This window comes from Aquarana catesbeiana, linkage group LG02 (assembly GCF_042186555.1).
Source record: "Aquarana catesbeiana isolate 2022-GZ linkage group LG02, ASM4218655v1, whole genome shotgun sequence".
Taxonomy (NCBI): Eukaryota; Metazoa; Chordata; class Amphibia; order Anura; family Ranidae; genus Aquarana; species Aquarana catesbeiana.
The window spans coordinates 564,180,415-564,207,887 of NC_133325.1; the positions used below are offsets into that span (position 1 = coordinate 564,180,415).

The window sequence follows — 27,473 nt, forward strand, 5'->3', positions numbered from 1 at the left end:
GTGCATTGTGTCTGCTCAGTCTTTTGTTAGACAGGGAGATTTAAAAGCACAGTTTGTACAACCTATACTTTCAGCATGGTCTGACATGATGCAAGCAGCTCCAGCCAAACAAACCACCTCTGCCACCAAACACCAGCCTACCCAAATGTATGTTTCCCCATCACCCATGTCAACCGCAGTTGCAGCTCAGTATACGCTGCTGCCAACCAAATACTCATATCCGGCCTCTGCTCCCTGTATCTATCCTGCATTCAACCCACCTGCCTCTTCTCAGCTGCCCACAAACCCACAGGAACTTCCTCCAGCTACAGTTAACCCTTCTCTGCCATATCCCAATCCTCCTTTCCAGTCTGCTGCTCTCCTCACCTACAGAGCTTCAGTGGCTAAGCCAAAGAAAAAACGAAAGTTTTTTCCAACCAAGACAATCCTGCCAGTAACCCAACCTGCCTCCGCACCAGCTAATCCAACCCAGTCTGACATCCCAGTGTCTGCCTTCCAGCCTGATGTCTCGGTGCCTGCCTTCCAGCCTGATGTCTCGGTGCCTGCCTTCCAGCCTGATGTCTCGGTGCCTGCCTTCCAGCCTGATGTCTCGGTGCCTGCCTTCCAGCCTGATGTACCTGCCTTCCAGCCTGACGTGCCTACATTCCAGCCTGACGTGCCTACATTCCAGTCAGATGTGTCCGCCTTCCAGCCTGATGTATCGGTGCCTGCCTTCCAGCCTGATGTATCGGTGCCTGCCTTCCAGCCTGATGTATCGGTGCCTGCCTTCCAGCCTGATGTATCGGTGCCAGTGTTCCAGCCGGAAGTGCCAGTGCCTGCTCTCCAGCTTGATGAGCCCGCTCTCCAGCCTGATGTGCCCGCTGCCCAGCTTGATGAGCCCGTTGCCCAGCTTGATGAGCCCGCTGCCCAGCCTAATGTGCCACCGTCTGCTGCCCAGCCTGATGTGCCACCGTCTGCTGCCCAGCCTGATGTGCCACCGTCTGCTGCCCAGCCTGATGTGCCACCGTCTGCTGCCCAGCCTGAGGTGCCAGTGTCTGCTACTCAGCCTGTTGTACCAATGCCTGTGCCCGCTGTCCAGATTAAGGTCCCAGTGCCTGCTGCTCAGCCTGACATCCCAGTGTCCATGTTCCAGTCTGACGCTCCAGTGACTACTGCCCAGTCTGATGCACCCGTTGTTCAGCCTGTTGTGCCACCACCTGTTGTTCTGCCTGATGTGCCAGCGCCTGTGTCTGCTGCCCAGTCTGAAGGTCCAGTACCTGCTGCCTGGTCTGATGTCTCGGTACCCGCTGTCCAGTCTGATGAGCCTGCTGCCCAGCTCGAGGACCCGGAGCCTGTCTGGCCTGATGTACCCGCTGTCTGCCCTGAGGTGCCTGATGCCCAGCCTGAAGTGCCTGTGGCCCAGCCTGACGTACCCCCATCTTTTGTTCTGCTTGATGCCATAGACTATGGACAATTACAACCAGTTGGAGCGTCTGGAGGCCGCTCCTTTGAGGGTACGGTCAGGAAATGTTCCATCCGCTGGTAATATCTGTTATTCGGCATGCAGTACTGAGGTCCACCAGCAGGTGTCTCCTGGCAGTTTGGAACTGTCAGGAGAGCTTTTCCCTGTTAATGTTATGTCATCTTTGGGCCGCAGTACTGGCGTCCACCAGCGGATGGATCCTGGCAGTATGGAGCAGGTATTCCCCTCTGCAGACAGGTGTCACCTGACGTTAATTAGCAGAGCTGCAGTATAAATACCCGGCAATTGCACACTTATGTTGCCCTGGTATTGTCCTTGAGCCCTGATCTGCATCCTGTTACCCTGATCCTGTAGCCTGAACCTGAAGCCTGATTCCTGGAACCTGTTGATCCTGTTTCCTGTCCGTTACCTGAACCCTGAACTCTGAGCCTTGTACCTGACCCGTCCCTCCTGTGATCCATCCATCCTCTCTTGTCCTGTTTATCTCCCTTCCCAGCTACTGATTCCGTGTTTATGACCCCGGCCTGGCTTGACTACGATTCTGGTACTCCCTCTTGCTACATATGCTGGTTGGTTTTATATCACTGATTGTTTGGTTGTTCACTTGTATTTGTAGTGTGTTCACATATGCATTTTCCTTAAATAAACTTACTTTCACCTGTTTATGTCTGTTCACTCTGTCGCAGTCACACAGTTCTGGTCACATCTGGTTTATGACAGCATCTCCTGTGCTCAGCCCTCTTCAGATCACCCCACAGATTTTCAATCGGATTCAGGTCTGGGCTCTGGCTGGGCCATTCCAAAACTGTAATCTTCTTCTGGTGAAGGCATTCCTTTGTTGATTTGGATATATGCTTTTGGTTGTTGTCATGCTGAAAGATGAAGTTCCTCTTCATGTTCAACTTTCTAGCAGAAGCCTGAAGGTTTTGTGCCAATACTGACTGGTATTTGGAACTGTTCATAATTCCCTCTACCTTGACTAAGGGACCTGTTCCAGCTGAAGAAAAACAGCCCCAAAGCATGATGCTGCCACCACCATGCTTCACTGTGGGTATGGTTCTCTTTTGGTGATGTTCAGTATTGTTTTTGCACCAAACATATCTTTTGGAATTATGGCCATAAAGTTCAACCTTGGTTTCATCAGAACATAACACATTTTCCCACATGCTTTTGGGAGACTTCAGATGTGTTTTTGCAAAATTTAGCCGGGCTTGGATGTTTCTCTTTGTAAGTAAATGTTTCTGTCTTGCTACTCTACCCCATAGCCCAGACATATGAAGAATATGGGAGATTGTTGTCACATGTACCACACAGCCAGATATTCCTGCAGCTCCTTTAATGTTGCTGTAGGCCTCTTGGCAGCCTCCATGACCAGTTTTCTGTTCCTCTTTTCATCAATTTTGGGGGGACATCCAGTTCTATATCTAATGCCTTGTAAAATTTTTTCGTACCCTTCTCCTGACTAATACCATTTAAGAGTGAGATCCCTCTTATGCTTTGGAAGCTCTCTGCGGACCATGGCCTTTTCTGTAGGATGTGACTAAAAAAATGTCAGGAAAGATCTACTAGAATATCTGAACTTTATTTGGTGTTAATCAGGGGCACTTTAAATGATGGCAGTTGTGTACTGACTCCTATTTAACATGAGTTTGAATGTGATTTGCTTAATTCTGAACACAGCTACATCACCAGTTATAAGAAGCTGTACACACTTATGAATCCACATTATTTTATTTTAATTTTTTTTACTTCCCCCCTAAAAGATTTCAATTCATTGTTCAATTGAGTTGTACAGTTTATAGGTCACATTAATGGTGGAAAAGGTTCTGAAATGATTCATCTGTGCCTCATTTTTTTTACATCACAGAAATCTGACATTTTAACAGGGGTGTGTAGATTTTTTATATCCACTGTTTAGCCGATTTGGAATCAGGGGCAGAATCGTGGGAAAAGGCGCAAATAAAATCGTACCTGGCTCAGGGCCAATATTTGGTGCCTAAGCTTCTTTGGCGTGACAGACGCACATAGGGAAGCCCATTTAAGTTAATGGGCTGTCCTATAGGTGACATGCGTTTTTGCATGTGAATTGTGCTTTATAAAACTCTAGAGGGAACCTGCATTCCTGCTAAGCGATGTGTAAACAGGGCTTTAAAGAACAACCCATCAGGCTAAAAACTAAAAATATATTTGCAAAGTAGCAGAACTGACTGTGCAAGAGATTACTAATACTTTTCCAAGGAATGTTCAGAGTTATGCTTTAATGCTGGCAGAATAATGGTATTGGTCACTAAGGTAAGAGCTGCATGTAACAGGTACACAGTGAAGGCTTAGTTTCTTGATACAAGCCTTAACCACTTGCCGACCGCCGAACGCTGATATACGTCCTCACTTTGAGGACGGATATCCTTGTTATGGCAGCAGCTAGCTGCCATAACCCCGGTATCCCAGTGTTTGGCCGGCTACAACATAAAAGTGGTCTCTGCGGCGGATTCGCCGCAAGATCACTTTTATCGGCGGGGGGAGAGCCCCCCTCCCGCTGCGCTCCGGTGTCCTCCGCCACTTACCGGAGCCGTCAGCAGCGGTGGAGGCGATCCGATCCTCTTGGTGGCTGTGCATGGAGACGAATGAGGAGAAGATGGCCCCCACCTGTCTCCATGACACTGCAGGGCGGAAGAGACGTCAAAACGTCCTGTCATGCTTTTTTTCTATTACAAGGGATGTTTACATTCCTTGTAATAGGAATAAAAGTGACACATTTAAAAAAAAAAAAAAAAAAAAAACAGTGTAAAAATAAAAAATAAAAGGCAAAATAAATAAGAAAAAAAAAAAAAAAAATTTAAATGCGCCCCGTTCTGCCGAGCTCGCGTGCAGAAGCAAATGCATATGTGAGTAGCGCCCGCATATGAAAACAGTGTGCAAACCACACATGTGAGGTATCGCCGTAATCGGTAGAGCAAGAGCAATAATTCTAGACCTCCTCTGTAACTTAAAACATGCAACCTGTAGAATTTTTTAAACATCGCCTAAGGAGATTTTTAAGGGTAAAAGTTTGTCGCCATTCCACGAGCGGGCGCAATTTTGAAGCGTGACATGTTGGGTATCAATTTACTCGGCGTAACATTATCTTTCACAATATAAAAAAAAAATGGGCTAACTTTACTGTTGTCTTATTTTTTAATTCAAAAAAGTGTATTTTTTCCAAATACGGTGTGACAGAAAGTATTGCAACGACCGCCATTTTATTCTCTAGAGTGTTAGATAAAAAAAATGTATAATGTTTGGGGGTTCGAAGTAATTTTCTAGCAAAAAAAAACTGTTTTTAACTTGTAAACAACACATCTAAAAAAAGAGGTCCGGTTCTTAAGTGGTTAAAGTCTGTGCTGTAAACTGTATTCCTACAGTGCATCCAAAAACAAACAAGCACACAATATATTTACCTGTCATAAAGATAGTGATTTGTCTTTTTAAAGGATACGTTCACCTTTGGTAACATGTTACAACCATATTGAGGGTGTAGCATGTAACCCCGCACCTGCTGTCACAATTTAAAAAGAGCACGGACATATAGGGCTATGCCCACACGGCCGCGTCATTCATTCACAGCAATCTGTGAGTGAATGAACTACAACTACCATCTGTATTGCGGCAGATGGCTTGTAGTTCTCAATGAAGTGCGACAGCTATATTGAGATTATGCAGGATCACAGCTTTGGTCCAATGCCCTGCAGGCTCCAAAAATAAAAATGGTTAAATACACATTTTTTTTTACCTGCGAAAAGAAACAAATTTTTATTTTTTGAAAAAAGTGAACTTCTGTAAGTGTGAATTGCACATGTCGATAAAAACAGTAGTAGCAGTTTAAACTAGTTGTAAAACCTTACATTTACCTACTGAAGTGGTTAGCCTCAGGTGATACACAGAGATGAAACAAATTGACAACACACAAGTTGTACCTGTTTATCTGCAGCCCTCTCTCCTTTACAGCTGTTCAAAGTACACAGATCAAAGGCTATTTTCTCTGCTCCAGAGGGTGGGGACAGAGATTTGAAGTCACACACTGCAAAGCATTGGGGCAAGGAGCTGAGTATAATTTGATGACTATGTGAGGGGAATGGACAACCCCCCTTTACACAGTCTCATAAGGAAACACGCACAGCTAAGGCAGTCAATCGCATCCTCCAGCACAGTGTGCTCTGCCAGGATTCTGTGGCGTCAGCATAACCTGTCTTAAGTAACTTGCAGATAACCGAGGGAAGTCAGAGAAGATGGAAATCACACTAGGTGCTTTGGATCAAGACAAGAACACACTATAGAAGTATATACTTTCTTAATTTTTCATTGCAGAGTTTTACAACCACTTTGTTATAGTTTCTGTGGTGTCTAAACACAAATATAAAATGGATCTGTGGATTTTGTATGCAAAAGTGACAAACTGTAGCACTTACCTCACTTTTCTCCCTTTGCTAGCTTTGGTATCTACTTTCTTCTTGATTTTGCTCCTAAGCTTCTGAATTGCAAGCCACTGTCTGTAAATGTGTAAAGTACATATCAAGGTCTGATCATAATGTAACATTTCCCTTTGAAATATGTCAGTATATTAGTGGTCACAGTTTTATTTTAAACAGCATCAATTTTCTAAGATAAGACCATATGTTTAACATTCTAGACTTGTGCTACCGACTCTGGAAACATTGCTGCACTCCAAGCCAATATAAAGAATATAAAAAAAACATTTTTTTTCCTCAGTTTAGGCCGATATGTATTCTTCTACATATTTTTGGTAAAAAACAAAAACGCAATAAGCATTTATTGATTGGTTTGAAAGCAAAAGTTATAGTGTCTACAAAATATGGGATAGTTTTATGGCATTTTTATTAACAATTTTTTTTTTTACTAGTAATGGCGTCGATCAGCGGTTTTCATCGTGACTGCGACATTATAGCGGACACATCGGACACTTTTGGAGCTATTTTGGGACCACATTTATACAGCGATCAGTGCAATTAAAAATGCACTGATTACTGTGTAAATGTGAACGACAGTGAAGGGGTTAACAAGGAGGGGGCGCTGCAGGGGTTAAGTGTGTCCTAGGGATGTGTTTTAACTGTGGGGGGGGATGGGCTATGTGTGACACGACACTGATCACCGTTCCCGATCATGGGGAGCTGTGATCAGTGTCACTAGGCAGAACGGGGAAATGTTTGTTTACACTAGCATTTCCCCGTTCTTCCTCTCCGTGAGACGTTCGCGGGTATCCCCACGGACATCGAATCTGCGGGAATGGCAGTCGGACTCACGGAGCTCGCGGCGGGCTCACGCGCCTGCTATCCGGACCTCGCGAGATCACGTACAATAACGTGATTTCGCGCAGTGGAGCCAATCTGCCGCAGTAAAACTGTGGTGGCTGGTCCGCAAGCGGTTAAAACTTTAGACCTTTTAACGCTAAACCTTAACCAGATAACATTATAGTAAGTGCTGTCTTTCAAACAGTTGCCATGTCTTTTTTTGTTTTTTTTAAACAGGTTTCACCTTTTTATTATTTTTTTTATTGTATCTCAGGGCTGTTCATCACCACCAGCCTTTTTCAGCCACTTCCTTTCCACCCCCACTCCCTCCAGCATCAACTGCAAATCACTATAGTACATAACTGTTCTTAGCAATAATCTAATACATGTTTTAAATAAATACATATTATTTCAAATAAAAGTCACATATCACACAAAACAAATAAGGTTATTGATACATTTGCTATATCAGCAAGAGGGTGTCAAAAGAAGAAAACTCTAAAGAACAGGATATTTCATCTACTGCATTTGATGTGTAAGCTAAATAATGCATATTAAAATAAAAAAAAAACAAAAAAAAAAAACTTGCAACTGGGAAGCAGTGTCTGTTTCACGAATAATTTACTTTCGTCCACAGAGATTTAGCAGTAGAGTTGAAGCTAGAGAGTTAAATAATAATTATGGAGATGATCAATGGTTAATCAATAAAGGGTATTACTACCTGCCCTGGAAAAGGGCAGGAGGTTTTAAAAGCTGCTTTAACATGTGAACCAAACATTATTACCAATACATATTTTAACGGATATAGCACAGCAGGTTAAAATGGAAAACCCATTATGATTTTGATAGGCTGAGTGAGAATGAGTGAGAATTATTATAAAATGTGGGGAAAATTTGTATATTTACTTAATGTATTAAACCAAGCCTGCTGAAGAGATCTGAGGAGTCTTGAAAACTTGCAAGTTTAAGCATTTTAATAAAACAGCGAAAAGATACCACTTACGCTATAGAATGCTTAAGTTGTTGTCGCATCTAAGACAGCAAAACACTACTAAGAGTTATCAACTCCATTTGAGTAGGCTATCTATATAACATTTTTTACTGGATCATCCACTTACTATTTAGCCAGTTTATCCGCTATGAACTTTTAAATCTATACAAAAGGCAAGGTCAAGTTGCATTACCAGATTTCATCTGTAGATGCTCTTTTATGCGAACTATGGAATGAAACCTTTCTATTCTTATAAAGGGCAGCCTTCAGTGCTATGCTCTAACTTTAATGTCAACGGACATTATAGGTGCTAAAAAGTACCAGATACGCAAATTCTTCTTTATCAGGTTCTTTATCTTTGATTCAAATTCCCTTCTGTATGGAAATTCGTAAGCACACTCAAAATATGTAGCCTACCGTGAGGATTAAATATATCTACACAAAAGAATGGGGACATGTCTGCATATGCCTTTACTGCACAGCGTGAAATAGTAGGAAGAGGGGCACTGAAATAAGTTATTGCACGTGTAATGTTGGCCTAATGAAATTTCTCCTAAGAAATAATGGCTGTGACATCACTGGAAAACATTACCGACCATGATTAATGTCAAGAAGAATAGTTTTATCCAGTCTTTATGGCTCATGTAATTGTACTTGACCTCTGTACTGTCCTACATTTCCCCTCTCATCCGAGAAGACAGGGAAGCTAGCGTCAGACACAGAGTCAGATGTTAATACCTCTCACTTACCTGCCCATGGCTACTTGGTCATTGGGGTCTACAGAACTTGTCTTGCGCTCTATCAGCTCCCGCAGCAACTGTAAAAGATTGTAAGGTATAACATTTTAATAACACATGGTTCAGCTAATATGCCTGGAATACAGCAGTCATTTCTTGCAGTTCTAGGGCTAATAAATACAATCTATAGATTAGCAGGGCCTATATTATGAAAAGTATAATTTATTATTTTTTTTGATTTGGAACTGCTGAAATTCAGCACAGTAACAGTGGTGGCCTGAAATAAAAAACATTAAATCGTTAGATTGTAATTTGAACTATAAACAGGTCTGCACTCCAAGCCAATTTAAAGTAAAACCCTGCTTTTACTGTGGAACAAACAATTCCCCCCAAGGCTCCATTGCAGACATTGTTGCTAATTTCAATGCAGCTTCTTAAGTGTTCTTTTGATACAAACAGAATATTGCATTTGCTTCATCAAATAGACTGTCAAAAAAAAAAAAGAGGAGACCATGAATCTCTAATAATATTGCTATACAATATAAAAAATATATAAACTGTGCTATAAACCATCCCTAAAATATAAACAATAAGCAGCAATTCTTTTGTGTAACACAATCACAAACAGTAAATAGAAAATAAATAAGAATCGCGCTAAATAATAAGGTGTCCGTTTATGAAATAGTAGTAGTAGAACAGTTTATGAAACAGAGATAATGGGGGGAGAAGTGTTTGAACATGTTCTCCCGCCGATGATCTCCGCACATGGTGAATCCTCATTGACTGAGTAACAGCCAGTTTATGAAGCTGCGATCTCAGCACTTAACTGGCGATCTGTGTCAGAATTCACACTCCCCGATTCACCAGCTCAGAGGTGGAGAATCAGGGAGTGAAGAGGAAATCTCTGGGGATCTGAGGGGGGAGGAGGAAGATTTTTAACTTCCTTCTACCTCGTTCAGACCCCCCAACACTGTAACCATGTCCCCCTGTCATATTTTTGTGTATCAGGGGCCGTTCTCCACTGTTGGAAGCGTTTGTAGATCGCTTCACTCCTCCACAGGTGAAGTGATCTATACCGCTTCATAAACTGGCACACAGAGGAAAAAGATCTCCTTTGCGAATGCCGGAGAACGAAGCAGTGAATAGATTTCACGGTTTCATAAACGGACACCTAAATGTAAAGTCCGAAGGTGAATCCATATGGATTTTTTTCATCTGTGCAAAAATGTTTACAAGCAATGAGATAATGAAGCAATCTCTTTAATGGCAGTGACCATCATCCATCAACAAAAACCACAGTGAATCCACTACAAGCTGTAGAAACTGCTTAGCAATTCCTGTAGACCCCTTATTATGGGGGGGACGGTGTACACCTGTTGCTTGAAACCCAGCCGGGGCCTTTCTCCACATTTCAGGGCTTCTCCATATATTCTGATGTCACTCAGTGAGTTGGATAGGAGTTGGGCACCAAAAAGAGACCTTGCTTTCTTAGAATGTTCCTGCCCCAAGGTACTCAGACTCACTCATAGGCGAGTCTATGAGTACCTTGGGGCAGGATCATTCTAAGAAAGCAAGGGTGTGGAGCAGTTACAGAGGACAGACCTAAGAGCAGAAATGATTTTATGCTATGCAGAGCCTTTGGCATATTTTTAGCACTGATTACTGTAATAATGTCACTGGTTCCCAGTGTCAAAAGTGTCAGTTAGGTTTCAGATTTGTTCCGCCACAATATCGTAATGCTGATCGCTGCTATTACTAGTAAAAAATAAAAATACAAAATAAAAATGCCATAAAAATATACCATTGTTTGTAGACGCGATAACTTTTGCGTAAACCAATCAATATACCCTTATTGGGGTTTTTTTTTTTACCAAAAATATGTAGCAGAATACATATTGGCCTAAATTGATGAAGAAATTAGATTTTTACTTTTTTTTTTATTGGATGTGTTTTATAGCAGAAAGTAAAAAATAGCTTTTTTTTCCAAAATTGTAAATTTTTTTGTTTCTAGTGGAAAAAATAAAAACCGCAGAGGTGATCAAATACCACCATAAGAAAGCTCTATTTGTGGGGGAAAAAAGGACATCAACTTTATTTGGGTACAACGTCGCATGACCGCGCAGTTGTCATAGTAATGCAGTGCCGTATTGGAAAAATGGCCTGGTCTTTAAGGGGGTAAAACCCTCCGGGGCTGAAGTGATAAATCTACACTCAGTATCCCATAATGACAAAGTGAAAACAGAATTTTAGAAAAGTTTGCAAATGTACGAATAAGTAAAAAAAAATGAAACATCGCATAAGTATTCAGACCCTTTGCAACAACACTTGAAATTTAGCTCTTCACCTTGACTGGAGTCCACCTGTGGTAAAATACTGACTGGATATGATTTGGAAAGGCACACACCTCTCTATAAAAGGCCTCACAACTAACAATACATACTGTATCAAAGCAAAAGCCATGAGATCAAAGGAACTGCCTGCAGAGCTCAGAGACAGGATTATTACAAAGCAAAGAAGGCTACAAAAAAAATTCTGCTGCACTGAAGGTTCCCAAAAGCACAGTGGCTTCCATAATTCCCAAATGGAAGAAGTTTAGCACAACCAGGACTCTTCCAGGAGCTGGTTGCCCGGCCAAACTGAGCAATCAGGGGAAGAGTTGACCAATAACCCAATAGTCACTCTGACTGAGCTCCAGAGATCCTGTGTGGAGATGGGTCAAAACTTCCAGAAAGACAACCATCACTGCAGCCCTCCATCGATCTGGGCTTTATGGCAGTGTGGCTAGATGAAAGCCTCTCCTCAGTGCAAAACCCATGAAAGCCTGCTTGGAGTTTGCAAAAAAGCACCAGAAGGACTCAGACTGTAAGTACAGAGATATCCTTAATGAAAACCTGTTCCACAAGCACTCAGGACCTCAGACTGGGCTAAAGGTTCACCTTCCAAAACGACAATGATCCTAAGCACACAACCAAGACAATACAGGAGTTGTTTAGGGACACCTCTGTGAATGTCTCTCGAGAGACCTGCAATGTCCATCCAACCTGACTGAGCTTGAGAGGATTTGCAAGGAAAATGGCAAAACATCCCCCAATCAAGGTGCACAAAGCTAGTTGCGTTATATTTGTGCTGCATATTGCAGCTGAATAGCGGCAGGAGGGGTGGGGAGGAGAGCCGTTCTCATGCTGACAGGCAGGGGGTGAGGGGAGACTCACAGCAGATAGTGGGCTGCTGGAGGCATGTAACCTGACCACAGTATTACCTGGCACAAGCACTGTGCTATAGATCATGCCTTAAAGCAACAGGATTTTTTTTTTGTTTTAGGATTACAAATACTTTAAGTTTTGGGGACTGATGAGTTTTGGAACAGGTATGCTCACAAACGCACATTAAGAGAGAGATGTACATCCAGTAATCTGGGTTTGTAACAGATAAGAACAGGAGCTTTAGCAAACGCCTTAGGCCCATTACCTATGTAACCAGCATTGAAGAAATCCGGAGCAGTATTTTTCCTGGAAGAGGTATATTGGCCCTTACATTAAGCCTGTTTGTTAAACAAACCTGGGCACTGATAGGAGGCACGGATGGGCACTGATACGTGGTATGGATGGGCATGGATAGGTGGCACTGATGTACACTAATAGATGGTACTGATGGATGCCAATCAGTGCCAAACAATGCCTGCCAGTGATGCCCATCGTGGGCACTGATTGGCATCCCTGGTGGTCTAGGGTGGCATACCTGGTGGTGACATTCCTGGTGGTGCTGGTAGCATCCCTGATGGTCCAGTGTGGGCAACCTGGGGGGGCTGCGCTGATAATTAATCAGCACAGACCCCCCCGTCAGAGGAGCAGCCGATCAGTTCTCCTCTACTCGCATCTGAGAGACGCGAGGGAGAAAAAGCTGATCAACGGCTCTTCCTGTTTACACTGTGATCAGCCGTGACTGGACACGGCTAATCACGTGGTAAAGAGTCTCCGTCTCTTTACCTAGATCAGTGTTGCGGTGTGTCAGACTAACACACCGCAACAACGATCGCCGCGATGCGTGCCCCCAGGGTATCGAAACCACTTTGCCGCCCTCATTTTGCTATATGGCGGGCGTAAAGTGGTTTAATAAAAAAATAGAAAAATGTTTGGTTTTTGGTGTACTGTGGTGCATTGGCTGCCCATTTAAGATGAAACATTACAGCAATTTTGCTACGATAATGGTTTCCTCCCTAGTAATTTCACTATTTTCTTAAAAAAAATATTTTCTGATTGAAAAAAAAGAATTGTAAACAATTTTTAGGATGAAAACATCACAAAACGACATATCAATAAGGTCACAAAAATTGGAGAAATCTGAATTTCACTGCACAAATTTGAAGAAAATGAAAAGCAGAACAAGATATATAACTAAACACTGGCAATTTTTAAAAAATTTTTTCCTAAAGTAGCCACAACTGAAAATGACTTTCAAACTTGGTACAGGAACAACTATACAAAATTCTACTGCTGGCTTTTAACAAACATTTCTAAATTGTACTTTTTTTTTTAAAAAAGAAAATTGTACTTCTTATGATGCAGTACTGACAGAGGACATGTACGGAATGGCTCGATGCAGTGTTTCTAAGCAAACTGTTCTATATTCAGCCACACAAGCAAACATGACACAAAAATTAATTGCATTATACCAGAGATAAGAAACAAGCTCAATGTTCTGGTCATGACCACCAGAAATGAACAGGGCCGTGCCCAGCAATATATTTTATGGACAAAACTATTCTCTCATGGGTGTGCAAAATAAATAGCATAAAATGATTTAAATATTTATGGTTGTAAAATGTAAGTCTTTTCTTCCCCCTCTATTACACATTTATTTTACTCTCCGAGTCATTAGGGCACTAAACAGTTATAGTTGTGTTGAACAACAGTTTCATCCTTTATTTTATCCGATATACAGAACAGGGTAGGTCCAGCTCAGAATGCATCGCATTTATATCGTGGGTACTTTACTGAATGCTTATTTAATAACAGTTATCAAAATAATCTGTCAGTCATGGATATCCTATCAGGTGAATTTACCTAAATCTAGTTTATAACATAACTGCAAATATTTCAAAACAGGTTTGACCCCTTCTCATTATTAGGCATCTGGTATATAACCATGAGTGCATGTATGATTAAAGCTGAAGCTTGATCTGATTATATTTTGACTCCAAGTTATTTAACTGTATGACTAAAACCTTTCCAGTTTTACTACATACCCTATTTTAGACCCAGTGATTATCACAGGGTCTTTGTGTTCTCTATGCAATACCGGAAGATCATCACTGTTGGGAAGGGATAGCAAGCTGCTGTACACAGGTTCCTAAAAGTGCACAGACAGAGTGCGATCAGGCCTGCTTATCTGAATACCTGTCAAATTAGGATAAGCAGTTGTGTCTGTACAGCTGCTGCATTCACACAAGCGCTGCCTGCACCCAGCAACTGGCGGCTCAAGTCATAAAAACACATAGCACATTCATAGTCTACATGCCTCAGCACCCATGAATGAGGCCTTATGAGTACAGAGTTAGTGCAGAGAAGTAACTTGCAGTATTGCAATTGCAAGACATTAGGATTGATTTAATAGAGACTGTTTACTAGAGCTGCACGATTCTGGCCAAAATGAGAATCACAATTTTTTTGCTTAGAATAAAGATCACGATTCTCTCACGATTCTCGTGGCGTAAAATCTTTCACATTATACAAAAAAATTTGGGCTAACTTTACTGTTAGTTTTTTTTTTAATTCATTAAAGTAATTTTTTCCAAAAAAATTGCATTTGAAAGACTGCTGCACAAATACAGTGTGACATAAAATATTGCAACAACCACCATTGTATTCTCTATTGTCTCTACTAAAAATATATATATATATATATATATATATATATATATATATATATATATATATATATATATATATATATAATGTTTGGGTGTTCTAAGTAATGTCTAGCAATTTCTAGCACAAAAAAAATGATTTTAACTTGAAAACAACTGTCAGCAAAAGGTTTAGTGTCTAAGTGGTTAAACATTCCTAATTTACATACAGAAGTCTATTCCTTTGATGTAAAAGACAAATTGATACAATGTTTAGACTTAACATTCCACTGAATGTTTTAAAACTTGGCAGACAGCCCAGACTTTGACTTTTGAGGGCTGAGAGCAGAGAGAAAATTATTTGCATACCAATATCGGGAAGATCGGGAAACCCTTTGTCAAGATCGCAATGGGAAAAAATTGCGATAACGATTCTTGACGCTTAATCGTGCAGCTCTACTGTTTACATAGCAAAGCAAATACGATGATGCTGTGTTCACTTCAAATCAATCTATCCTATCATGTGCACCCATTTTTTTTTCCCCCAGCACATAATTGGGTAGTCAAACCCAGGTTCACCATAGTCGCCATCATTTCCTTGTACAGTGCAAACAAACCTATACTCCTTTAACCACTTCAAAACCAGGCACTTTTACCTCCCTTCCTGCCCAGGCTGTCGCACTTTGAATTACAATTGCGTGGTCATGCAACACTGTACCCATATGAAATTTTTTTCACACAAATAGAGCTTTCTTTTGGTGGTATTTAATCCCCACTGTTTTTTTTCTTTGTAAGCTAACAAAAAAAAGCACCAATTAAAAAAAAAACAAAAAAAAAACACATTTTTCTTTGTTTCTGTTATAACATTTTGCAAACAAATAATCTTTATAAATTTAGGCCAAATTGTACTCTACTACATTTCCTTAGAAAAAATAGCCCAAATCAGTGTTTATTATTTAGCCTATAGGAAAGTTAGAGTCCACGAATATCTAATTTCTTGAGGCACGAAAATACCAGGACAGTGCAAATACCCGCCAAATGTCTACTTTATGGAAAGTAGACAGTTTGAGGTATTTAGTAAGAGGCATGGCACTTTTTTATAAAGTTGTAATTTTTTTGTCACATTTTTTGGAACATGAAGAAAAAAAAAGGTTTTTATTCACATCTTTTTAAAAAAATTTAAAATCATCATAACTGGTGTGGCGGTGACCAGGGACACGGACTAGTGACAGTATGTAAAAAAAAAAATAATAATACTTTTATTTATTTTACATACTGTGACCAGAGCAATGCAGTGCTCTGGTGCGTTGATCCTGATTTTTTTTCTTTTTACATACAGTGAATTTTACTACTATAAGCAACAATTTTTACTGAATGACAGTGTGTAGACACTAGAGCTGCACAATTAATCGTTAAAAAAAAAATTGTGATCTCGATTCACTCCCCCCCATGAACTCTCTTGCAGATTTTGCCAATTCTTTCATATAAACAAGTGGAGAGACTATCTGCACACTCAGCTGTCAAAAGAAAGCATCCAGGCAGCCTGCTAAGTGCCGGTTCACACAGGGGCGACTTGTCAGGCGACCTAGCCACCTGACAAGTCGCCTCCCGTTCTGTACTACGAAACCGTTCTAATAGGAGCGACGCAAGTCGCTCCGACTTAGAAAAAGGTTCCTGTAGCATTTCTGGGGCGACTTCAGGTGACTTGCATAGACTTCTATACAGAAGTCGTTTTGCAAGTCGCCGTGGAAGTCGTGTGCAGGTCGCCTCGGTGAGGCAACCTGCAAGTCGTGCCGCCCCTGTGTGAACCGGGGCTAAGTCTTTAACTTGAAACATTGTAACTAAGCTTCCTTCTTAGATCAAAGGGATAGAACTTCTGTGTAAATAAATAATCTGGGCAGTCTGCCAAGTTTTCAACAACATGTAAATGCAGGACGTTTAACCACTTAAAAGTCTAAATCTTTTTCTGACACTTCTTTATTAAGTTAACATCAATATTTTTTGCTAGAAAATTACTTGGAATCCCCAAACATTATATATATTTTAGCAGACACTAGGGAATAAAATGGCAATTGCTGCAATATTTTATGTCACACTGTATTTGCCAAGCGGTCTTTCAAATGCAATTTTTTGGGAAAAAATACACTTCAATGAATAATAAAAAAAAACAAAACAGTAAAAGTTAGCCCAATTTTTTTTGTTTTAATGTGAAAGATGATGTTACGCCGCGAGAATCGTGATCTATTTTCTAAGCAAAAAAATCGTGATACTCATTTTAGCCAGAATCGTGCAGCTCTAATAGACTTTTGCTGTGATTGGCCACAGTTAATCACGTGGTACAAATGGGCTGTGATTCACACTGTCTGTACCATGTGATCACTGTGATTGGTCACAGTGATCACACAATACTGGCAGTGGGCCAGTATAGTCCGGTGGACACAGTGCGTGACAGATCGTGCCGGAGTCTGGCCCGGAGCGACTGTGCAAGGCGTGTTCTCGAGAGGATGTCATATTACATCCTCTCAGAACAATGGGGTGGGAAGCAGTTAATAAATCAATTCCACTATGTTCTGTTTAGTGAATTGGGGATCAGCTGAATGGGGATGAACATTTTAGGCGTGGCATTAATTCAACAGCCAAACTGATAGCAATACAGTGGGAGACAGTTAAGTCTTTGAAACAATGTGTAACCTGCTATTAACTCTTTTGCTACCACTTTTATAAGTCTTACAGCGGAACAGAATGGCTCAGTAAGTCGTATGTAGGCCGCTTTCTTTCCTGCTATAAGCTCATGGTCGCTTGAGTGACTATGAATATAAAGCAAAAGGGACTCTAGACTCTAAAGATTAATGAATAGCTGTCAGCTGCTGTTCGCAGCCATTCATTAAAAATCTGCACACTCCAGTGTTCAGTAACTGAAGAGATAGCATACATGAATGGCATGTTTACCATCACTTTAATTTGTGAATGAACATGGAAGCGTTCCGTCCTGAGCAATTCTGTGTTCAAGCGCTTGTGTGAGTGGGGCTGCAGAGACGAACTTTGCGCCCTCAATCTTTCACCATCTCAAAAGTAAAATATCAAGGGTAAAATTTCCCCTGAAGCCCCACTGGTTAAAAAAAAAAAAAAAAATATATCATTGGCTGTTTTGCCTTAGGAAAAGTTGAAGACAATTCGGAATAGCAGGAGAATAGGAGAATGTGACCGGCTCTCTATGGAGCTGGTTCACATATCTCCAATGCAGCTCCAGGGGGAATTTGCACAGGGGTCCTTTGAGTCTTTTGGTCCATTTCAGGTTCGAATTCAGGCTGAAATCAGACAGGAAACGGTGAACCAGGACGCATAGGACCCCTGCTGTGAGCCGCATTGGCATCCAGTGTGAACCCAGCCTTAAAGTCATTATTTGACTGGGTAGTGGTGACTTAGTTGCAGAAAAGCCTTGCTTAGTTGGGAACAGTTACAGTCAGATACAGGGAAATACTGTTTTATCTGTCAATGTGGCTGGTTCCTATGTAGTTAAGATACTTAAAGTTTTGTAAAGCCTTGGTTTATTTTTTTCTTAAAATAACAAATATGCTATATTTACCTGCTCTGTGCTCTCAAACTTCTTCTTCTGGGATCCCCTGCCAGCACTCCTGGCTCCAACCCCCTATCCCAGCAAGCCCCCCTCCCCCAGCTGAGTGCCCCCATAGCAAGCTGCTTGCTAAGGGGCACTTGTGTGTGCTCACTCCTGAGCCCCGCCCGATTGTCTATAAGACACACAAAGCTGGTCTCGGGCTCGCCCATACTGCCTTGTCACTGGCTCTGTTTGACAGCAGTGGGAGCCAATGGCTCCTGCATCTGAGCCAATCAGGAGTGAGAGACTTGGGAGCATCTCAGCTCTCATGCACATCGCTGGATTTATATCGGGCTCAGATATGTGAGGTGGGGGATGGGGGAGTTGTTTGCAGCAGTTTTTTTTTTTTGCAAACCTTCTGCTTTTACAAACAATTTAAACTAAAAGTGATTTCTCCATTAGGGAGAAGAGGTCCTTTATCTTGGGGTCATTAGCAAAAAACAGAGGTCTCATGGAGTCAAGTACGGTTATAGGGGAACACCCAGGGGGCATGTCCTCAAAATCTTTGCCAGTGTCCTGAAAGTTACCTGAAAGTACCAGCCTATAATCGAGGGTCTATGAATGTCAAACAAATTTAAAGGTATGTGATTAATAAGCAGCACCATCTTTTTATTCTATGGGTCCTGTGAAATTAGAAAATGCATGGTTTGGGGGGCATTTTTACAAATGGTTAAAGCCTAAGTAAAGAAACGGTAAAACATAAATAAAAAAAGTGTAAAACAGCAAAAAAGTAGTCTGACCAGCTGAAGTTAAAAGAGGAGAGCGCATGACCTGGCAGAAAAAGGGTTAACAGCTACTGGCATTTTAAACTTGGCTAAACACATCTAGGAACCACATTATTATTATATTATAATACAGGATTAATATAGCACCAACAGTTTGCGCAGCGCTTTACAATGTAAAGGGAGACACTACAACAGTACAATTCAAAACAAGAGGGTTAGAGGAGCCCTGCTCCTGCAGGCTTACAATCAAATCCTTTGTTTTCTAATGTCGATATATCGTTAACAAGCAAACGTTTGTAGGAACTCTCAAACTTCTTGTGGGGATAAAAGTTTTCTGCTGTTCTAAAAAAGTACAGCTCATTTTTAAACCAAATCTTAAGAACAACAGAAGCAGATACAAGAAGCCATGTGGTGCCAGAGCCAAATGCACTACGGAGATGGTAATACAGTGAAAAGTGTGGCAAGTTCATTAAACAGGGTGGCAACCTAAAGTCTCAGCTGTACAAATAACTGGTGTCAATTAAAATGACAATGCTGTGATGTTATCAGTAGAGTATGTAACATATTAAAAAGTATACAGTATAGTAAGGTCTGGAGCATGTCATTTACAGTACAGTACAGTTACAATGAACACACCACAATACACATCACATTTCCTATCCACCATCCCAGAGCCCTTCACTGGATCAAAATGCAGTCATTTAGGTTGCAGACAAATATGCATGTCCTAGCCTTCAGCATTAATTTTGCCCAGGTTTCCAAATTACAAAGTTCTGCCCTCTTGTACATTACTTCCCTTTCACTTCTAATGCTGGTTCTGTTAACATGAAACTGTCATATTCTTGGTTCTGGGTAGAGCTCTTATTCATTTTGTGGATGTGTTTTACCAAAGTATTTGTAATGTTGTTCAGCTAGTCTTGAGTTACAGGCACCCCACCACAAAAACAAAAATACAGGTCCATAATTTAACAGCCATTGGCACCTTACTGATTCAGGGCAAAAGACAATGGGCTCCATTCATAGAATGAATTCACATGAAATATTTAGGTGTCAGGACACATTTTGTCTAAATATCTCATGCAATCCTCAAACTGTCAATTTACTAGACCGTTTGTGCCCTATTTACCAAAAAACGCTGAAAACGCTTGGTAAATACCACATGCACAGGCATTAAAATACATTCACAGAAGGAAATAAATAATCAAATGCATGCAGATATTAAGTAGTGGTCCAGGCATGCAGTATTTGTGGAATGGGTACCGGTTGTTAAGGAGCGGGTGGCCGCCTGCTCCTTAACAACCAGTAAGCATCATGGTTAAGGAGCAGGCGGCCGCCACGTTAACGTCTTAACAACCTACGAGTCATCAGCTGACCCCGCTGACAGTTGAATCTAAAAAAAAAAGAATTGCCAACAAAGAAGAAAAAAAAAAATAAGGGGAAAAACCGGCGTGGAGCCCCTCCCAATGCATATCAGGCTCTTCAGGTCTGGCATGGATTTTGAGGGGAACCCCACACCAAAAAGTTATATATAAAAAAAAAAAAAAAAAATATGGCGTGCCCCCCTTCCAAAATCCATACCAGACCCTTATCCGAGCATGGAGCCCAGCAGGTCAGGAAAGGCAAGGGACAAGCGAGCGCCCCCCTCCCCTCCTGAAATATACCAGACCACATACCCTCAACATGGGGGGGTGCTTTGACCCAATCAAAGCAACTTATCCCCATGTTGATGGGGACAAGGGCCTCTTCCCCACAACTCTGGCCAGTGGTTGTGGGGGTCTGTGTGGGGGGGGCTTATCGGAATTATTGGGACCCCTAGATGCCACCCTCTCCCCATGTGAATGAGTAGGGGTACATAGTACATAGTACCCCTACTCATTCACCCCAAAAAAAAGTATAGTGTAAAAAAAAGACAAAAAAAGGTCAGCCCACGCCAAAGGCTCCTGCTGTCTGCCAGTTAATAACCTGCTGACAGCTGACGACTCGTCAGTTGTTAAGAACACAGCGGCTGCCCACTCCTTAATAATTTTTGACTATATTACCAATGTCTTGGACCAGGGTGGTGTTCTGGACATACCATATCTTGATTTCAGCAAGGCATTTGATACAGTTCCACATAATGATCTAATACATAAGTTGTAGAAGCTAGGACTTAACCCTTGGGTGGTTCAGTGTCTGGTACTCCTCTCTGTCAATCCCTCCTCTGGCTTCCGCTCACCCAACAAATTACATTCAAAATACTAACAACTACTTACAAAGCCATCCACAACTCTGCCCCCAGCTACATCACTGAATTAGTCTCAAAATACCAAACTAATCATTCTCTTGGTTCTTCTCAAGACCTTCTGCTCTCTAGCTCCCTCATCACCTCTTCCCATGCTCGCCTCCAGGACTTTTCCAGAGCCTCTCAAATCCTATGGAACTCCTTACCCCAATCTGTCCGATTATCTCCTACTCTATTATCTTTTAGACGATCCCTGAAAACCCTCCTCTTCAGAGAAGCCTATCCTACCAACACCTGACAACTTTATTTTCATTTTCTCCATCTGATCATCCCCCACAGCTGTTACCTTTTGTTCCACTTGACTCTCCCTTCTAGACTGTAAGCTCTAACGAGCAGGGCCCTCTGCTCCCTCCTGTATCGGATTGTATTCGGCCATTCAGCCAGCCGTCCATCCATACTCAGCCAGCCATCCATGCTCAGCAATACTCATCCATCCATCCATGCTCATCCATCCATCCTCAGCAATACTCATCCATCCATACTCAGCCAGCCATCCATCCATACTCAGCAATACTCATCCATCCATCCATACTCAGCAATACTCATGCATCCCTAATCAGCAATGCTCATCCATCCATCCATGCTCAGCCATCCCATCCACCCCCCATCCATACTCAGCCATACCCAGCAATACCCATCCATACTCAGCCATCCCATCCCTACCCAGCCATACTCATTCATGCCATCCATACTCAGCCATCCACATCCACGGCTCATCCATTCCCATTCATGCTCATCCATGCCACTAGAGTGCCTCATAAAAGTGTAACAGGTAGTAAAATTAGATCTGACATTTATGCCCCTAGAACACCTGATGGCGCTCCCTGCATGTTGGGCCTCTCTATGTGGCCAGGCTGTGTAAAAGTCTCCCACATGTGGTATCGCCGTACTCAGGAGTAGGAGAATCTATTTTGGGGTGTAATTTTTGGTATGTACATGCTATGTGTTAGAAATATTGTATAAATGGACAAAAAAGTTTCTACAGAAAAAAATGACATTTTCAAAAGACTCATTATGCCTCATAAATTATACGTTGGGGTGTTTTCTTTCCAAAATGGGGTCATTTTTGGGGCGTTTCTATTGTTCTGGTGCTCCAGGGCCTTCAAAGTGTAATGCCCTGTACACACGGTCGGATTTTCCGATGGAAAATGTCCGATCGGAGCGTGTTGTCGGAAATTCCGACCGTGTGTGGGCTCCATCGGACATTTTCCATCGGATTTTCCGACACACAAAGTTGGAGAGCAGGAGATAAAATTTTCCGACAACAAAATCCGTTGTCGGAAATTCCGATCGTGTGCACACAGATCCAACGGACAAAGTGCCACGCATGCTCAGAATAAATAAAGAAATGAAAGCTATTGGCCACTGCCCTGTTTATAGTCCCGATGTACGTGTTTTACGTCACCGCGTTTAGAACGATCGGATTTTCCGACAACTTTGTGTGACCGTGTGTATGCAAGACAAGTTTGAGCCAACATCCGTCGGAAAAAATCCTAGGATTTTGTTGTCAGAATGTCCGAACAAAGTCCGACCGTGTGTACGGGGCATAAGAGGTAGTCAATAAATGATATGTGTAATTTATGCTCCAAGAACGTCTGACGGTGCTCCCTGCTTGTTGGGCTTCTGTATGTGGCCACGCTGTGTAAAAGTCTTACACATGTGGTATCGCCATACTCAGGAGCAGTAGTAGAATGTGTTTTGGGGTGTAATTTGTGCTATGCATATGCTGTGTGTGAGAAATAACCTGCTAATAACAATTTTGTGAAAAAAAAAGAAAAAAAACAATCTTGATTTTGCAAAGAATTGTGGGAAAAAATTACAACTTCAAAAAATTCTCCATGCCTCTTACTAAATACCTTGGAATGTCTAGCTTGTGGACTCTATAACTTTCACAAAGACCAAGTAATATACACTGATTTGGGTTATTTTTACCAAAGAAATGTAGCAGTATAAATGTTGGTCAAAATTTATGAAGAAAATGACTAAATTTGCAAAATTAGGAAACTAAGAAAATGCATCTTTTTTTTTTTTTTTTAACAGAATTTTTGGCCTTTTTTATTTTATAGTGCAAAAAATAAAAAAAACAGAGGTGATTAAATACCACCAAAAGAAAGCTCTATTTGTGTGAAAAAAGGACAAACATTTCATATAGGTACAGTGTTGCATGACTGAGTAATAATTGTCATTCAAAATGTGAGAGCACCAAAAGCTGAAAATTGGTCTGGTTAGGAAGGGGGTTTAAGTGCCCAGTGGTCAAGTGGTTAAAGCATAAGGCTTCATGTACATAGGACTCTTTACAACCTCTCCTGAATGTTTTAACTTGACAGATTGACAGATAGTAATCGACGTTTAAAGCGTCTGTTTTGCCGCGTTTACATGCCGTGTTTAGCGGCGTTTTGACGCGTTTTAAAAAAAAAAAATTCTTCTTCAAATAGCCAAAAATGAAAAACGTCTGTATACGAAACGCGGCTAAACGCGAGTTTACCCCCTTTTTCAAGCGGTCACAGACATTTGGCGGTTCAAACGCCTCTGAACATCCGTCCTGAAGTCATTTTTTTGCATTCCAAAAAATACTTCTAAACTCAACTGCCTATAGACTATAAAAGACCCTGTGTACATGTACTGATAAGATAACAGAGAAGAGAGTTATGGGGCAGCTGAAAAAAAAAAAAAAAAAAAACTGCGCCTAAATGTCCGTTTACCAGGCATTACTTCCTAGTATTGAAGCATTCTGTAAATTTTCTCGCTCAGCAAAAGTGACGTTACATTCTAGGTCCACAAAGTCGCAGGTGCAGGACTGTGTGTAAATTGCATGCGTACAACACCTGCAGCCAAAACGTGCTGCTCTTTTGAGGATGTGCAGGGGTGCGGTTAATTCTTAATGACATAGCTCAAGCAGTAGAAAACATGGCACGTTTTCGGGTGCGTGAAACTGCAGGGCACCACATGGTTCCATGCGCCTACATTTTTAAGAAAAGGTCAGGCGCTTTCACCTTGCAGAAAACGCAGGTGCTTAATTGCATGGGCTGCTGTGGCTGTCCAAACGCGAGCCCAGAAGTGAGCCAGCTGTTGGCCAACTTTAGGCTCCATGCACACTCTTGCGAGTAAAAAAGCACTCATATAGAGCATTTTTTGTACAAAGTCTAGACGAGTTTAGAAGAGTTTGGTTTTTTTCTGCCAGTGAGCTCCAATCAGAAACATGAACCAGTTTTTTTCCTGCTTCTAAACGTGGAACTCAAAATACGCCTATAAACCTCCTAATGTGCATGGACACATAGGAGAACATTGAGAAGTTTCTACAGGCAGAACTCAAAACTCCTGTAGAAGCAACTTTTTTAAGCCAGTGTGCATGGAGCCCAGTGTTAATTTGGCAGAAAATTTTGATTTAGTTTTAGTCTTAGTCTTAGGACTAAAATGGCATTTTAGTTTTAGTCCCATTTTAGTCTTCTGCAATTGTTTTAGTCTTATTTAGTCGACTAAAATATCCAGTACATTTTAGTCGACTAAAACTCATTTTAGTCGTCTGAAATCGAATGGGTGTAATTAAATTGCAATGCATTAGTTAACATTTCTCTACAATTTCCAAACTCTTTATATACTGCTGAAGTGAAAAATCTCATATGTTATTATTTAAGGTATTGAGGTATGAACATGCACTAAAGGCCAGTGTTAATTTTGAAGTCAAATTTCAATTTAGTTTTAGTCTTAGTCTTTTGACTAAAATGCCATTTTAGTTTTAGTCGTATTTTAGTCATCTCAATTGTTTTAGTTTTAGTCGTATTTTAGTTGACTAAAATAGTATTCATTTAGTCGACTTAAATGTTTTAGTCATTTTAGTCGACAAAATTAACACTGATGGAGCCTAAACATGTATTGCAGTGTTTGTGAAATAAAGTTTTTTATTGCAAAGTTTTCTAGAAATAGTATATAGTAATGTGCAGAGGGTTGATCCAGAATTTTTAGCAACATATCAATGAGCTCATCACTCCATTCTCACCTTCTGTAATCCTGCTCATGCTGTTAACTGACTGCCTTCTACAAAGTTGTAAAGTCCTGATTGGCTCAGAGTGCAGACTCTTCCTTCCCAGGCTGGGTACTGCCATTTTTTAATACATATCTGGAATTTCGCTTTAAGCAAAGTATGCAGGTAGAAGGCATACAAGATTTCAGCACCGCTAGTGTTAAAGAGGAAAACACCACCCTATCTCTACCTAGAGCTCCATTCATCATCCTGTTTTATGCTCTGAATTTATTAGTCAAAACAGAAATATCTCTCGTCAAAACTCGATATATTCTTTTGAGAGTGATATATGATGTCTCCCTATGTCTAATAATTAACTAGGAAGTGTGAGTAAATCATGCTGAGCATTAAGCTCTGATGTGTGAACACTGAAGTGAACTGATTTTTAACTCTTAAACCGCCAGTAGAGACTATAAATCTATGCAGAGCTCCACTTGACTACAAATAAAGCAGCTGAGACTTCTGAAGCGGTTTAATTTGGATGGACTACACGTTGTGCCTAAAAAATTTTTTTAATTGTGCGTATCCTGAAAAGGCAATGTTTTTCTATAAAAACGTCTTACCATATATACAAAATGGCAATAAACAGCGTTAAAATATTTGCATTCTGTACATCACACCTGTGACATATCTGTTACATAGCAGACTGTAACAGAGCAAACATCCCTTGAAACATATGATCTTCTGCTTATTCTGCCAGATCAACCCCCCACACAGGCCAAAAAAAAAGCTCCTTCCACCCCAAAGCACTGCTTTTGGTTAAGGTGTCTAAATATAACACTCTTCGCCAGCTTAGTGTCCAGGCAAATAAAGGAAAGACACTCTGTTTTAATGTAAGATGTGACAGAAAACAAAAAGCAATTTTCTTCATCCTTTTTGTTGAATGGGCTTCAAGTTGAATCTCTGCCTAATCCCACTCAGCAGAAGAAATTAACCCGGTCAGCTGAACAGGTGCTATACTGTGTCTGTCAGGGGGCCCTCTCTTCCCTACAATTACTGGCACACATTGAAGTGGTAATCTTTACAGATCATCTCTCAGAAGAAACACCGTTGTCAGGGAATGGAGCAGAGGGAGGAGTTGGTCAAAGGGGAAAATGGTGGTGGTAGTGGCGTGCATGTGTGTGTTTGTAAGGGAGGGGGGACGTTAGGACAAGGGGTATGGGAAGCAAGAAAGGGAAATTAATGCGTAGCTGCCTTACGGCTCAGCAGATGTCTGCGTGTGATGAACGAGGCTGGGATATGCTGTTGTTGCCTGCTGCCAAGGAGCGGTAAGTGATTAAAGTCTCCACAGCTCCAAGCACCATACTTAGAATCTGCAGGGTTCCCCAGGCTTGCACCCATTCCTTGCTGTGCTGCCAGATGTTGACAACTGCTCCTGTACTCATTCACTCGGCACGGATGGCAGCAGTTGGCACGGAAGTCCTGCAATCTGGAACATTTGTGGAGACGCTGTGTGTTGACAAGTGTCGCCCATTATTCACCTTTACAGAACGCCAGAGCGACTTTAATTCTCTGCCAATCGCCTCCTGGGAGCCAGCCAAGATAAAGTTGCGGCTGGCAGCCTCATTTGTTTTACTCAGGTGTTTCTGTTGCCTTACTGACCTCTATTAGTTTAAGTTTTAATTTAGATTAACCCCGCCACCCCAATTAACCAGTCACCAGGAAAAAAGATAAGATGTGACTACTCATAACTCTGAATTTGGAATTTATCAGAGGCAAAATTATGAAGCAGCATAAGAGAGTGGTCACTCGGTGCTATCTGTCTGTGAACTCATCTGTGTAGGGTGAATTAAAAATAAAAATAGTTGATGGTTATAAAAAAAAAAGACTTTATTTGGTAGCTCAGCTGAATTCAACATATGTATTTCACAGTGAACTGTACTGAAATGAGATTATATTTTGTATTAAAGAATGTTTATTTGCAGAAATGTTTTTTTGCTGAAATAAACACAATTATAATACAGTAGGTACTAAACTGTTTGTAAAGGCAAAAACGTTTTTTTCTTTTAATAAACATGTCATACTTACCTGCTCCGTGCAATGGTTTTGCACAGAGTAGCCCCGATACTCCTCTTCTAGGGTCCCCTGCCGACGCTCTGGGTTGCTTTCTATGGAGCCATCCGTGTATGTTCGCTCCAGAGCCCCGCTCTCTGTGTCCATAAAACACAGAGAGCGTGGCTCAGCCCCGTCCCTTCCTCACTGGCTGTGATTGATATCAGCAGGAGCCAATGACACCTGCAAGTCAGCCAATGAGGAGGGAGTGACCTGGGGGAGCCTTAGCTCTTGTGCACATCGCTGAATCGAGATCAGGCTTAGGTATTTATAAAGGGGGCTGAGGAGGAAGCTGCACACTGAAGGTTTTCTATTCAATTTTCTATTCTATGCATGAATGTAAAAAAACAAAAACCTTTAGAACCACTTAAGGGTATATTCTGGTTTGAGGAAAGCAAATTTGATCAATGTTTTAAGCCATCATTTTTCTCGGTCCAGACAAATTTTTTACTCAGTCT

General features: G+C 41.4%; 1 protein-coding gene across 1 annotated transcript in view; it reads right to left on the reverse strand.

The window, feature by feature from the left end:
- AATF (apoptosis antagonizing transcription factor) overlaps positions 1 to 27,473 on the reverse strand; it is a 190,960-nt gene that overhangs the window by 72,125 nt on the left and 91,362 nt on the right. Inside the window, exons 8-9 of the mRNA XM_073614142.1 lie at positions 8,488 to 8,555; positions 5,908 to 5,988 (exon numbers count right to left, since the gene is read on the reverse strand). Coding sequence (XP_073470243.1) covers positions 5,908 to 5,988; positions 8,488 to 8,555 — 149 coding nt within the window. The remainder of the gene's footprint in view (positions 1 to 5,907; positions 5,989 to 8,487; positions 8,556 to 27,473) is intronic.